This window comes from Nicotiana sylvestris, chromosome 8, assembly GCF_000393655.2.
Source record: "Nicotiana sylvestris chromosome 8, ASM39365v2, whole genome shotgun sequence".
NCBI lineage: Eukaryota > Viridiplantae > Streptophyta > Magnoliopsida > Solanales > Solanaceae > Nicotiana > Nicotiana sylvestris.
In genome coordinates, this window is record NC_091064.1 from 23,084,662 (window position 1) to 23,099,494 (window position 14,833).

Sequence of the window (14,833 nt, forward strand, 5' to 3'; positions counted from 1 at the left end):
AGTTATGCTCTGTGCCGAAAAAATATTAGGTTCAAATAAACTCAGTTTCAGAATACTACATCCGCCATTGGGGTTCTTAATACTCTTGTTATGTTGTCCATGCTCTAAATGCATGTACATTCCATTTTATCGGATGTCTCCGGAGGGACAACTCCAAATGTTCAATGTCATGTGTGTTCGGAGAAGGGCTTTAAGTTTCCGTGCTAGGTTAATAGAATAGATAAATGCCGTTTATTATATGATTTTAAGCAGTTCTCTCCTGTTAAGTTAATTTTAGGATTACGTATGGCCTAAGGTTAAAAAATAACTATAAAAAATATCCATAAAAAGTGAAAGTAATTAATAACATGAAAAGATAAAACTATTTACCGGTCAAACTTTCAAAAGAGAGAGAAATAACTAGGCAAACTTCAACCAACCAACATGCCCAACATGATACTATGCAAAAAATAAACAAAAGAGAACAGACAGACTTCAACCAATATTCCCACCAAGAAAACCAATTATGACAATTCTTAACCAAAGTCACAACTAACACTTATAAAAAGCACAACTCCACTGTACATGATTGTGAAGCCTAACAAAAACACTCTAAAAGGAAAAGACTACAAGAATAAATTACATTACAACTCTTATAGCTAATTCTTGTCTCAAGATTTTCAGCTATGGAATCCTCAACCAAAAGCCAAATACCAACACAATCAGAAGAAGAACGTAACTGCACATATGCCATGCAACTATTGTCATCTTCAGTGCTTCCCTTTGTATTGCATTCAACAATACAATTGGAAGTTTTTGAGATATTAGCAAAAGCCAATGACACTAAACTTTCTGCTTCTCAAATTGTTTCTCAAATGCCAAACTGCAAGAATCCTGATGCAGCTACTATGTTAGATAGGATGCTTTATGGTTTGGCTAGTTACTCATTGTTTACTTGTTCTATTGTTGAGGAAGAAAATGGTGGATCGAAAAGAGTGTATGGTTTGTCAGCAGTGGGAAAATTCTTTGTCAGAGATGAAGATGGTGCATCAATGGGGCCACTTTTGGCTTTGCTACAAGATAAAGTATTCATTAACAGCTGGTAAGTTTTGTCCTACTGTTTATTCTTTTTTCCACTAGCAGTATTGGTTGGTTGCCTTTTTTCACAAGACAAGATTCTTGATTTTACTATTTGTCGATTATTTTAGTCGTATGTGTTAGTGTTATTATTCTCCATCTTATCCTTTTATTGGTCACTTTAATTAAAAAATAAACCTAAATAGCCATTCGTCATTAAAATGGCTGAGGGGCGTATAATTAATATATGAATAATTCAGGCATAATATGTATATAATTGTGTATAATCGATGTATAATCCATGTACACTAATTAGCAAAAGTAAATAATGAATATGGGTGTATAATCCATTACAAATTTTTTGTCTTTTTAGAAAAATTAGCCATTACTAATTTTCAATTCCAACTTTATTACTCTAAAGATGCACATAGTCATTAATTATTGAATTAAGGAAACTATAAAGTTTATTTAGTCAAATAACACTTATGACTAATATCATCAAATGATATTAATGTGTGTCAAAACCTTAAACGGGATATGACCAGGACGGCAGGATTGAGTGCGTGTGCGTGTATATATATATATATCCTTTTATACTTTAATTCTTTTTTTGAATTTTGAATTTATAAAATAGAAAAAAGGTGTTGCTCATTACGGAGAAAATGACAATTGAATCTTTTCTTGCCACACCATGAGTTTATAATACCAACTAGCTAGAGGAGTGAGGCTAATGGATGTAATGCATCAATTGGCTCAACGATACTTCGCTAAAAAAAGTTAACCCTACATCCAGCCAATTACCAAAGCCAAGGGGTACAATATAATTTTCAAATATTGCTGGATGGTTAAGGTAAATTACCTTTATAAAACAACGCAAAATTCATATATGGTCCTTTTACTTGCCATCTAATACAAATTTTACCATGTCTTACACAATGGGTAAAGTTACGTATGTAAAACAGCTAAACTATTCGAGTAGAATCAATGGAAATCATTATTTGACTAAATTAAATTCTTATAAGATTGAATAGCCACTTTTTTTAATGGTGGTATTTCGACTAGTTTCAATGTTTACTTGTTACCTTCCACCAACTTATGTACTAAAGAAAATAGATTGGATAGCCATTTAGCAAACTTTAGTGCTGGCCCGTTTGAACTTATGTGCTGATTCTAGCTTGGAAAATCATTCTTCTTGAATAACAAGTGTCACAAATGGCTTACAAACTTAGGAGCATTATTAAGGCGTCGAAGCCATTAGATATATACTTTCAAGACGAAATGTAAGAAAAAAAAAGTTTTAAGTTACAGCATCAGATAATGAAATGCATCTATAGCTCAAAAGCTAATAATAATTTATTCTCTCAACTTAACTAATTTGTTTTGCCTCATTTTATTAAATAGCTCACTAATATAGGCGATTTAGATAAATTAGATTCTTAGATTGAACTTAATTTAGTTTAAATGTAGGTGGGAGTAGAGAAAATCTATACATATTAAATGCATCTCGTAGATGTTGGTGCTATGACACAATTTGACCAACTTCTCTCTAAACTACTATTACTACTATATAGTAATAGTAATAATTTCCATGATAATAATGGCTTAGTAACTTTAAATGAAATAATTTAAAAAAATATTTTAAATAAAAGATTTGTTTGACTCAACTATTTTTTTCAATTTCGAAGAGGCATGACAAAATTAGAACATATGATTCATATCTGACTGTCTATCTAATTTAAATTGCAGGTTTGAATTAAAAGATGCAGTTCTTGATGGAGGAGTTCCATTTGACAGGGTACACGGTGTACATGCATTTGAATATCCAAAATCAGATCCCAAATTCAATGATGTTTTCAACAAGGCAATGATCAATCACACAACTGTAGTCATGAAAAAAATACTTGAAAATTATAAAGGTTTTGACAACCTTAAAACTTTGGTTGATGTTGGAGGTGGTCTTGGAGTCAACCTCAAGATGATTAGAGCTAAATACCCCACAATTAAGGGCACTAATTTTGATTTGCCACATGTTGTTCAACATGCACCTTCTTATCCTGGTACCTTCTCATTCTTGTTTTATATATTGTTTACTTTACTTTGATAGTTTGGTCCAACACTACTTAAATTTACTTAATTCACATCATGTACAATCGTTAGGGATTTACCTTATATACATTGAAATGTTAAATATTACTCCTATTATAGCTTTCAGCTTCATAACGTAGACATACAGGAAGTGAGTCATAGTCGGAGGCGTATCTAGATTAAGGGATATGGGTATTCGTGAACTCATTTTCTTTTCGTTAAACCATGTATAACAATATTATATTTTTTTAAAATTACTTTAATATATGTGTGTGCACTTCATGCTCAAAGACTTTTATGGTCCAATTATTATTGGGTGTACCTCTACTAGTGCAATTGACGGTTCAAAATCTACTCCGGACGGTCTTGTTTTAGGCACGGAGTATAGATATATATGTAAAAATCACTAAAATTTCAAAAAGAATATAATTTTGAACCTATAATTTAAAAATTGTAGAATGTTCATGGTAAGAAATTAAAGTTAAACCCGTCAAATATAAATTATAGATCTGTCTCTTCACAATATTACACCCATCCTCTTGAAATCTTAGATCTGCCTCTGATCACAGTAATGTCACATTACATGATTATGCAATTACACCAAACTAAAGTTAGAGCTTTGTCAACTGATACAATATTTTCTTATACATACACAATCAATTCTTAACTTAAATTAAGTTTGTGATCATAATATTGCAGGGGTGGAATATGTTGGGGGAGATATGTTTGAAAGTGTTCCAGAAGGAGATGCTATTTTTATGAAGGTATGTCCGAATCTTTGAGGAGTCGAATAAGCTTAGCAGAAAAAGTAATAAATGACTTCTTATTTTTCAGAAATTTCAAATAATTTTAAAACAAATTCAGTTTGTCAAAACGACTAATATTTGGAAGTGGAGGAAATAATCAATAGAAGTTACACAAGATATTTGTTTGTTTTGGCTTTTATTTTGGCACCCTTCCTAGAAGGTGCTTTGGAACTCCAAATGCTCATAGTTTGTAGCAAGCTTTTGTTTATTATGGTAATATTAACAGTTTACTTCAATAAGTTTATTAATTTGGAGAGGGAGTAATAACGTGCCAAAACGGCTTTTATTTTATGATGGTGGTGTTCGGGTCAGTTTGCTCACATTTCGACTAATGTTACTAGCTATCTGCTACCTCCAATCAACACAAATATTATTTAACTCTGCATACCAAGGCTCAGGAAGATGGAAAGCAGTCACCTAGTATTTTTTGTATCCGCTGGAATAATGTGTCAAAACGATTAATATTTCTATGTTTCTTAATGAAGTGGATTCTTCATGACTGGAGTGATAGTCACAACCTCAAGTTGCTAAAGAACTGCTACAAGGCTCTACCAGACAATGGAAAAGTGATTGTTGTTGAGGGTATTTTACCAGTGAAACCTGAAACTGATACCGCTGTGGTTGGTGTCTCGCAATGTGATTTGATCATGATGGCCCAAAATCCTGGAGGCAAAGAGCGATCTGAACAGGAGTTTCGAGTCTTGGCTACTGAAGCCGGATTCAAAGGCGTTAACTTAATATGTTGTGTCTGTAATTTTTGGGTCATGGAATTCTGCAAGTAGATTTCTACTGTGCATTGAGTTTCTTCTACTCTGATTATCCATTTATGGCAGTCTGGTATTGGAATTGCTGCTTAGTCCAAATTGAACGTTGATATTCCTAATAAGATTTCTATTATTCCCTTGTTTGTATTAAAGGATGTCATTTTGAGTATTGAGAAACAAGTTCTCTAGGACATAAATTGTAACTTTGTCTAATTTTATATTGATATTCCTAGTAAGAATTATATGACATATGTTTATGGTATAAGAATAGTTTTAATATTCATAGACATGCACTTGTGAAGCATCTCTTGGAAGTCAGTTTCCTCGCCATCTTAGTGGGACTGAGACGCTTGTGATTGACAAAGTAGGGAAATGTGAGTCTTGTCTCCTTTCACTTTGTCGTACTTTAAGGGCTTACTTTAAGGGCTGGCGACCCAAGAGTATATGCTAGACGAAATGACGGTGGTTCCATAGAGGGAAATGTCGGGTTATTATGGGTGCATTAACTAAAAATTGCAACTTATAACTACTAGAAATCCGGTAAAACGTGACCATAAAATGCGATCAAAGTTGGACGCTTATAGGTTTAAAAGCGACCAAACATGCCTGGTCGCAATATTGTTGGTCCCTTTATTTTAGGGACCAAAGTTGGCCGCTAATTAGCGACCAACTTTGGTCTCTAAGGTAAAAGGACCAAATATTCCGGGTGTTGATACCCAATTTTTCCCTATGCATTTTATATATGCAAAATACTTTCAAAATAGCATATATATGCATATATAAGTATGCCCAAGTGTTTTAGTATTTTTTCTAATTTTTAAAAGATTTTTTAAATTAATTTATTGTCCATTTTAGCAGTACAAAAACTAATAGTTATTCCCAAGATTATCATTTTTGTAAATAACTTATTTTATTCTCACATTTATACCAAAATATAGCTAAGGTAATTTTTACGCATTTTTATAATTTATTTAGTATTTTAAAGCTAAATTGCATATGATTACAATTTTAGCCTATCTTAAGATTTAATTACGTTTATAATTACAAAATTGATTCTAATATTTTTAATTTAATATTTATACATTATTAATTAATTTAGTACTTTTAATTTGTCTAAAGAAATTATTTTACTATTTTTATAAAAATAAAAGGGAAAAGTGGTTATTTAAATACTAGCCCTATTTTATTTCAATTATAGCCTAAAATCAGCCCCAATTAACCCCAATTTCAAATTCAAACGGGCCAGCCCAATTCCTAAAATGACCCGCCCCTAACCCGCTTATCCAACCCGCCCGGTTTCCCCTTTTGATCCAGGTCGTTGATCATTTCGATCAACGGCCAGAATTTCCCCTTTCCTTTTTAATTCCCAAACACCCCCCAACCCTATCCCATTTCTCACCAACCGCCGCCTCTGAATCCTTTCATCTCTCAAACTCTTTCGAAGGTTCTTGAAACCCTAATCATCTCCTACTGTCTTCTACCTTCAGCTCATCAGAATCCATGGCCTCTCAAGGCATGGATGACTTAAACTCATCTCCCTCTGCTCTTAAACACTTAGTGTTCGATGTTTCGAGTTCTGACCACAATGGTGTCTGTTCAAATCCTCTCCGATTCGAGGTTCTATGGCCTCTCCGGCCTTGCTCCGGCATATCCAAGCATTATGAGCCTATTTCTGACTTATCCGACTCAGATCAGACCTTTTCCAAGCCTTTCTCGCTTTAGGGTTCCTTTGAAACCCTAGCTATTCGAGGTTTTCTCTAATTATTTTCTTAAATTTGTTCTATATTTGTGCTCTACTTGAGTTTTTAAATGTTTTTCCTAATTTTTCTTTCAAAAGACATTTCTTTCCGATAAAGGGTTTTTCTGAAAAGCTTAAAATGTTTCTCTGACTTTTCTTCTTCTTCTTTTCTTTGTGTGTATTTGTTTATACTATATTCTGATGTTTTCTTTTCTACCACGCATGTTCTTCTACTGTGTTCTTATGTTTTCCTTTATCATGCATGTTCTTCTGTGCTTTATTTTTCTACTGTGTTTTGTACCATGCTCGTATGTTTATCTTGCTGTATCTTCCTATATGATCTTTTGCTATGCTTTTCCAGTATTTTTGTGATCTTTTACTGTATGTATTTCCTACTGAGTTCTTAAGTTTTGTTTGCCTTCTACTGAACTCTATTTAAGTCCCTTCTAAAAGGTTTTCTTAAACACGTTTCTTCTACTGTCGTGACTATTCTCTCATTATGCTCGTACGCTCTGTCTGCTTCGAATATTATTTGTATCTGCTTGTCTTCTCATGAGATTCTGAAAGGAAATCTTTGGGCCTGTTGCCTCCTCATCTCTCTATTTGACACGAGTCGGAAACCGTAGAATTTGGGGGTTTCCTCCGAGTTTGGTCATATGATCAAACTAGAGTTCTGTTTGAGGACCCTTGACTCTTTCAGACTTATTTCTGGGTATATGAACTAAGTGTGAACTTCTTTTGTTTGCACACAATTCTAATTCTCCTACACTAGACTCTTCTGAATAGCATGACAAATTTCTTCATGTTTAACGTGTCTGTATGCTTTTATATATGAGGAATCTTTCTTCAGAACAGTTTTCCATCTTGTGATTGATTTAGAATTCCTTTTAATAAGTCTAATTGATTGGCATTGATTTTTCTTAAGTTGAAATCTTTCCCATCTTTCTGACTTGGGTCATTCATACAAAATCTTCAATTTTCGATTTTCTTGGCTGTTAACTGATTTTCTTTCCTTATTTGCACAAACCGTGTGTTGTTTACCCCTTTTATGCTGATTTGAAAAAGTGTTTGATGAATCAATTTCCTTAATTAGTTTTGCCCGTTTGAAATCATAATCCCTTAATTAGGGGAAAACCTTGTATAATTGATTTTCAAACTATTTTCTTACCTATTTCTGCTTGCTTTCTACACTATAAAAGGGCACGACCTTTCTGCACTTTAACAGACCTTCAGTTCAACAATTTTGCACTTCATACTTCACCCTTACAACCTCACTATTCTTTTTTAAGATCATAGCATTCTGACTGCCTGTTTGCACTTTGGCTTTGCAAGACTACTGCTTTCTTTCACTTGTTTCTTTGAGACTGGTATGTTCTAGTTTTAGCTTTAGCATCATCCCAATGTGTTCACTTATAGCCTTTACATCCATGTCTACTTTACTGTCTATATAGAGTTGAATGTTTAATTAGCATGTTAATTTCTTTTACTTGTTTTTGCTATGAATCCCTGTACCCTTATTCCCTTCTATGTGATTTGAGTTGTAGTTCATGACATGACAATATGCAAGTTATTGTTCATGTCTGGACTTGATCCCTTAGAGGATCCTGACTCCCAAAACAATGTATTCTAACAGGCTTGTGGGGTGTGCCAGCACTTCCCATTTCTAGGTATGCCTACTAGCTTATCCCTATTTCTCTACCACTTCCCCTTTCCCCTTTTCAAACTCTGTACTTACACTTACTCTTAGCTTCTAAGCTCTACCCCCCTCCTGTAAGCCTTGCCTTGGGACCTTGAGTTCTCACTAAACTTGGATACTTGAGGGCTGGCCCTTCCACACTGCACTATGTTCTTAATCCTCTATGTGTTTGGGTGTGAGCACTGCCCGGAGTCCATTTAAGGCTCTTAGGGAACTCTGACATATCCAAATAATAGAAAGGCTTGGGATCCTGATCTTTGGAGTTGGTTCATCTCATATTTCAGACCTGGAGTCTGAATTAGGCTCCCCTTGGTTGTACTTTAATTTCTGATGCAATTTTGCTTTTCTTATTCATTCTGGGCTGTAATAATTTGTAATAACTATTGGGGCTATTAGTAAAAAAGGGAGGGTCAATCGTGCATGCAAAGGGGTAGATACCATATTCGTAGGGGATTACTATACTTCTGCATTCACGTATCCTGCTTTCAGCTTTTGCACTTCTACATTTCATATAGATACCATGTCTATAAGTTTTTGCACTCATGCATTTCATATAGATACAATGTCTATAAGTTTCTGCACTTCTGCATTACATAGAGACCATGTCTATAGGTTTCTGCACTTCTGCATTATCATATAGATAATATGCCTATAGGACTTCCTGCATTTTGCACCTGCATCTGTCACTAGGCAAATGAGTTTATAGGCTTAAACAATCGACTGCATATAGATGACCTGCCTATAGGATTCCTGTACGCCAATGACAGTGTTTTCAATTAACAACACCTATAAAATATGCCTATAGGAACTATCAATCAAATCTGAATCGCCTTGCTCGTTTTAAGTTTAATCTGCAGAACTTGGTAAAAAACTGGCAACCTTCTTGGAATCAGTTTGCTGCTTTATTTCTGAAACTAATAGATATCATGTCTATAGGTTTCGCCCAACACCTAGGCAAGCTTTAGGGTAAAAGCTATAACTGCGCTAGTCTTTGATAATTACAACCAGCGGGCAAGTGTAATTCGAACTTCTTATCTGAAAATATGTGATAAATCAGCCTGCTTTAACCTTTTAAGTTTAATCAGACCATAAACAATACGTGTAAGACATGCTAAGAACCGGCAGAGTATACAACCCAGAACATTTGGCTGAATCAAGCAAGCAGGCCTCTGGATGGCCAACCATCACTGAAGCTGGGCCCGATGATCTATGGAGAAAAATACAAGCAAAGGAGTGCTCAGTCATCGATTAGTTGAACAAAACACCGGCACAGATCTTTATCCTAGCTTTGCTGCAAAGCGCCGATGCACATAGGAACGCCTTGTTGAAGGTACCGAGTGAGGAATATGTACCAAGCAACATCACTAGAGGAGAAATGGAAAACATGGTAGGGCAGGTATTGGAGAGTTACAAGATCACTTTTCATGAAGATGAGTTGCCATCAGAAGGGTTGAGTCACAACAAGGCGCTGCACATCACTGTGCAATGCGAGGATTATTTTATTACCAGAATCCTAATTGACGGTGGGTCCAGCCTCAATATTTGTCCGTTGGTAACCCTCAGAACATTGGGAAAGAGTCTGCATGAGATCAAGTACAGGGCCATCAACATCAAAGCTTTTGACGGTTCCCAAAGGTCCACTATTGGGGAAATTAGCTTATGTTTGCAGATGGGGCCTACTTGGTTTGATGTTGAATTTCAAGTAATAGATGTGCTGGCATTTTACAACTTGCTGTTGGGACGGCCATGGATTCATGCCGCTGGGGCCGTAGCGTCAACACTGCATCAGGCGGTGAAATTTGAGTGGAATCACCAAGAGGTGATCATTCACGACGACGGTAGAAATCCTATATACAGTCGCCAAACCATCCCAGCGATTAGAGGAAGGAGAAAGATAGGCGGGGAAACCTTTCACCACATCGAGCGAGTCAATGCCGTTGACAAATCCAAATGGTGGGACAACAAAATTGAAAGCATATTGAACTGGAGCGGATATGAGCCTGGCAAGGGACTTGGCAAGAACCTCCAAGGAATCGCCAAGCCGATCAAACTGAAGAAACATGGCACCACTTTCGGTCTGGGATGCGAGTATACTTGGAAGGAATTCAACAATTGGTCGCCACCATGGCGCAGCCCTTACTACCCACTAGAGCAGCCGATACCCCATTTAGAACAGATTTTCCAGCCAGCCGATGTTATAAGAAGAGGAAGCACTAGCAGCAATGAGGAATTTATTCGTGGAAGATGATGACATAGATTGCTATGTCATTTTCAAGGAGGAGGGGGAGGAAGGCCCTTCTATACAAGCCGTAAACCGAGTATCATGCCTCAACAATTGGACCATCAGAACCACCAGAGCTCGGAAAGCCTCGGGGTAGCAAGGCTGAACAAAGCATCATGCACTATCTTTTATTTTTACTAGTTGATTTTCCTTTCGCATTTTTGAATTTGCGCAATAAGATCTTCCAATGTTCAAAATAGTTATGAAATTTATCAAAGCATTTCAGTTTCCTTAAAAAATCTTACTCTTATTATTTTCTCTCATTACTTTACTTATACAACATTACTATTACCTATCTTGATAAACCAATGGCTGTGACATGCAACGAGACAACACAACAAACGGATATAGATTCAGGGGAAGATGGCATACCAGAAGAGATTGTTAAAGAAGTCGAGAATTTTGAGAACAGACCTAAGTCCAACCTGGACGAGACCGAGATTGTTAACCTGGGAGATGCAGAAAATATCAAAGAAACTCGGATCAGTGTTCATTTGTCACCAGAAGAGAAGGAATACACAGAATTTCTAAGGGAATATGAAGATATATTCGCTTGGTCGTATGATGAAATGACTAGTCTAAGTACATCTATTGTGGCTCACAAACTGCCAACTGATCTGACATGTCCACCGGTAAAGCAGAATCTCAGAAAGTTCAAGCCTGACATGAGTTTGAAAGTCAAGGAAGAAGTCACTAAGCAAGTCAAAGCTAAAGTTCTCAAGGTAGTAGAATATCCGACATGGTTAGCCAACATCGTGCTAGTGCCGAAGAAGGACGGGAAGGTCAGAGTCTGTGTTGACTACCGGGATCTCAATCGGGCCAGTCCAAAAGACAACTTCCCCTTGCCAAACATACACATCCTGATTGACAATTGCGCCAAGCATGAGTTGCAGTCATTCATGGATTGTTTTGCTGGGTATCATCAGATCTGGATGGATGAAGAAAATGCTAAGAAAACGGCTTTTGATTACGTTGTGAGGAATGTACTGTTACAAGATGATGCCGTTCGGGTTAAAGAATGTTGGGGCCACCTACATGAGGGCGATGACTACCATTTTCCATGATATGATACATAAAGAGATCGAAGTGTATGTAGATGATGTCATCATCAAATCCAAGAAAGCCACTGATCACATGGAAGATTTGAGGAGGTTCTTCAATAGACCGAGAAGGTATAACTTGAAGCTGAATCCCACGAAATGTGCATTTGGGGTTCCTGCCGGAAAACTACTTGGGTTCATTGTGAGTCGCCGAGGAATAGAACTGGATCCATCAAAGGTCAAAGCTATTCAAGAATTGCCATCACCAAAGAACAAGAAAGAAGTAATGAGTTTCTTGGGGAGACTCAATTACATCAGCCGGTTCATAGCTCAATCTACTGTCATCTGTGAGCCAATCTTTAAGATGTTGAAGAAGGACGCCGCTACCAAATGGACTGATGAATGTCAAAAGGCCTTCAACTGAATCAAGGAGTACCTGTCAACACCACCAGTTCTGGTCCCGCCCGAGCCTGGTAGACCTCTATTACTCTACCTTGCAGTACTGGACAGAGCTTTCGGTTGCGTCCTAGGGCAACATGATGAGACGAGGAGGAAGGAGCAACAATCTACTATCTTAGCAAGAAGTTCACCCTTTATGAGGCCCGATATTCTCTGTTAGAACACACCTGTTGTGCTCTGACTTGGGAAGCTCAGAAGTTGAGGCACTATATTTGTGCCTATACCACGTATTTCATATCAAGGATGGATCTGTTGAAGTACATCTTTCATAAGCCCATGCCCACTGGCAAGCTAGCCAAGTCGCAAATCCTGCTAAGTGAATTCGACATTGTCTATGTAACTCATAAAGCAATCAAGGGACATGCTTTGGTAGATCATCTTGCCGAGAATCCCATAGACGGAGAATACGAATCCTTAAAGACGTATTTTCCTGATGAAGAGATATCATCCATAGGAGAAGACATTGTAGAATCCTATGACGGTTGGAGAATGTTATTCAATGGAGCAGCAAATTTAAAAGGAGTTGGCATAGGAGCAGTCCTAGTGTCAGAAACCGATCAGCATTATCCGGTGTCTGCCAAACTCAAATTCCCCTGCACCAACAACATGGCTGAGTACGAGGCCTGCATCTTAGGACTCAAGATGGCCATTGACATGAACATTCAAGAGTTGCTAGTGATCGGGGATTCAGACTTGCTTATACATCAGGTCCAAGAAGAATGGGCAACCAAGAACTCCAAGATACTTCCTTATCTGCATCACGTACAGGAGTTGAGAAAGAGGTTCACAAAGACGAAGTTCCAACATGTTCCCAGAGTCCAAAATGAGTTTGCCGATGCATTGGCTACCCTATCATCCATGATACAACATCCAGATAAGAATTTCATTGACCCTATTCCAGTAAAGATCTACGATCAGCCAGCTTACTGTGCTCACGTCGAAGAAGAAGTGGATGGAAAACCTTGGTTTCATGATATCAAGGAATACTTGGCTAAAAGAGAATACCTAGAGCTCGCAAACGCTATTCAGAAGCGCACACTTCAGAGGTTATCCAACAATTTCTTTCATAGCGGAGGAATCCTGTATAGGAGGACACCTGATTTGGGATTACTAAGGTGTGTCGACGCAAAGGAAGCATCTAAATTACTAGAAGAAATCCATGCTAGGACATGCGGGACACATATGAATGGCTTTGTCTTAGCCAAAAAGATACTCCGAGCTGGTTATTTTTGGATGACTATGGAAATAGACTGCATCCAGTATGTCCGGAAGTGCCACCGTTGTCAGATACGTGCAGATATGATAAAGGTGCCTCCAAACGAGCTTAATGCAACAAGCTCACCATGGCTGTTCACCGCTTGGGGAATGGATGTTATCAGAGCAATCGAACCTTCCGCATAAAATGGGCACAGGTTCATCCTAGTGGCAATTGATTATTTCACCAAATGGGTTAAAGCAGCATCGTACAAGGCAGTGACTAAGAAAGTCGTAGCAGACTTCGTCCGCGACCGTATCGTTTGTCGGTTCGGAATTCCAGAATCAATCATTACTGATAATGGTCCCAATATCAACAGTGACTTGATGAAAGCCATGTGTGAAACCTTCAGGATCAAACACAAGAATTCTACAGCCTACAGACCTTAGATGAACGGAGCCGTAGAGGCCGCCAATAAGAATATCAAGAAGATACTAAGGAAAATGATAGAGAAGCATAAGCAGTGGCACAAGAAGTTATCACTTGCTTTATTGGGGTATCACACCATAGTCCACACATCAACCGGGGCAACCTCCTATATGCCGGTTTACGGTATAGAGGCTATTATTCCCGTTGAGGTAGAAATTCCTTCCCTAAGGATCATACAGGAAGCTGAACTCGACAATGCAGAGTGGGTGAAAAGTCGTTACGAACAGCTAGTTCTATAGACGGAAAGAGAATGAATGCAATTTGCCATGGTTAACTTTATCAGAACAGAATGTCCAGAGCCTTCAACAAAAGATTCAAGCCGAGACAGTTCACACTGGGGCGGCTAGTGTTAAAGAAGATTTTCCCGCATCAGGACGAGGCCAAAGGGAAGTTCTCTCCCAACTGGCAGGGTCCGTACATGGTCCACCGGGTTCTAACAGGAGGAGCCCTCATACTTGCAGAAATGGACGGAGAAGTTTGGACGAAGCCGATCAATTCAGATGCAGTGAAGCGATACTATATGTAACCTTTATGCTTTCCTTTACGATGTAATTTGAACTACGCCTGACCTAATTCCTGTTTAAGAGGGGATACGTAGGCATCCCTATGGGTTCGGTCACAATTCAATAAAATTTTCATTTCCCCTGCAATTGGAAACTGGGGAAGAATTTTGAGGAGGACCCTCAAAATTCCGAAGTGATTTCAGCCATTCGCCGCAAGCAGCCGTCAGAAGCAGCAGCCCAGTAAACTGGGGCATAGCAAGAGAAGAGGCAATGTCTTGAACCACGTTGCAGTCGTAGGTTCATCTAAGGAAAAACTATTCTCGATTATGTATTTATGTTATATTTTTTACTAAATTATGCATGTTTGTTACCAAAGCTGCTTTGTTTAGCAACTCTACCCCAATGATACACACAGTATCACCGGAACAGAGCCGAGCAGGTCAAACAGAGCCAGCGGGAATACGAACTAACCTCCCCCCTTTTACAAAACTCACGATTTTCTTTGGATACAGGCACTTGAGTTGCAAGATCATCAAATATACTATGCATTTACGTGACTCACATTGCTCGGAAATATTACGCTCATAACTGTTGCACTTACTCACACCTTCTATCCACACACAGTGTCCCCAGCAGACACAGTATCCCCAGCAGTCGCAATATCGCAATCCGCTATCAGCTAAGAAAACTCTATTGCCATTTGCCATTTTACTTCCTGCAT

At 37.8% G+C, this 14,833-nt stretch overlaps 1 protein-coding gene across 1 annotated transcript; it reads left to right on the forward strand.

Annotated features, from left to right (window-relative positions):
* The first annotated feature begins 566 nt into the window (after positions 1-566).
* LOC104220105 (cathecol O-methyltransferase 1-like) lies at positions 567-4,960 on the forward strand. Its single transcript, XM_009770918.2, has 4 exons — positions 567-1,081; positions 2,803-3,113; positions 3,841-3,905; positions 4,433-4,960. The coding sequence occupies exons 1-4, from the start codon at positions 666-668 to the stop codon at positions 4,727-4,729; spliced, it is 1,089 nt and encodes a 362-aa protein (XP_009769220.1). The 5' UTR covers positions 567-665; the 3' UTR covers positions 4,730-4,960.
* The last annotated feature ends 9,873 nt before the right edge of the window (positions 4,961-14,833 follow it).

Bases quoted from the DNA above. Each gene is read 5' to 3' on its own strand.
- LOC104220105 (XM_009770918.2), top strand. From the start codon at position 666: ATGGAATCCTCAACCAAAAGCCAAATACCAACACAATCAGAAGAAGAA. The intron at 1,082-2,802 runs GTAAGTTTTGTC...TTTAAATTGCAG, and splicing joins AAAGTATTCATTAACAGCTG to GTTTGAATTAAAAGATGCAG. The intron at 3,114-3,840 runs GTACCTTCTCAT...ATAATATTGCAG, and splicing joins ACATGCACCTTCTTATCCTG to GGGTGGAATATGTTGGGGGA.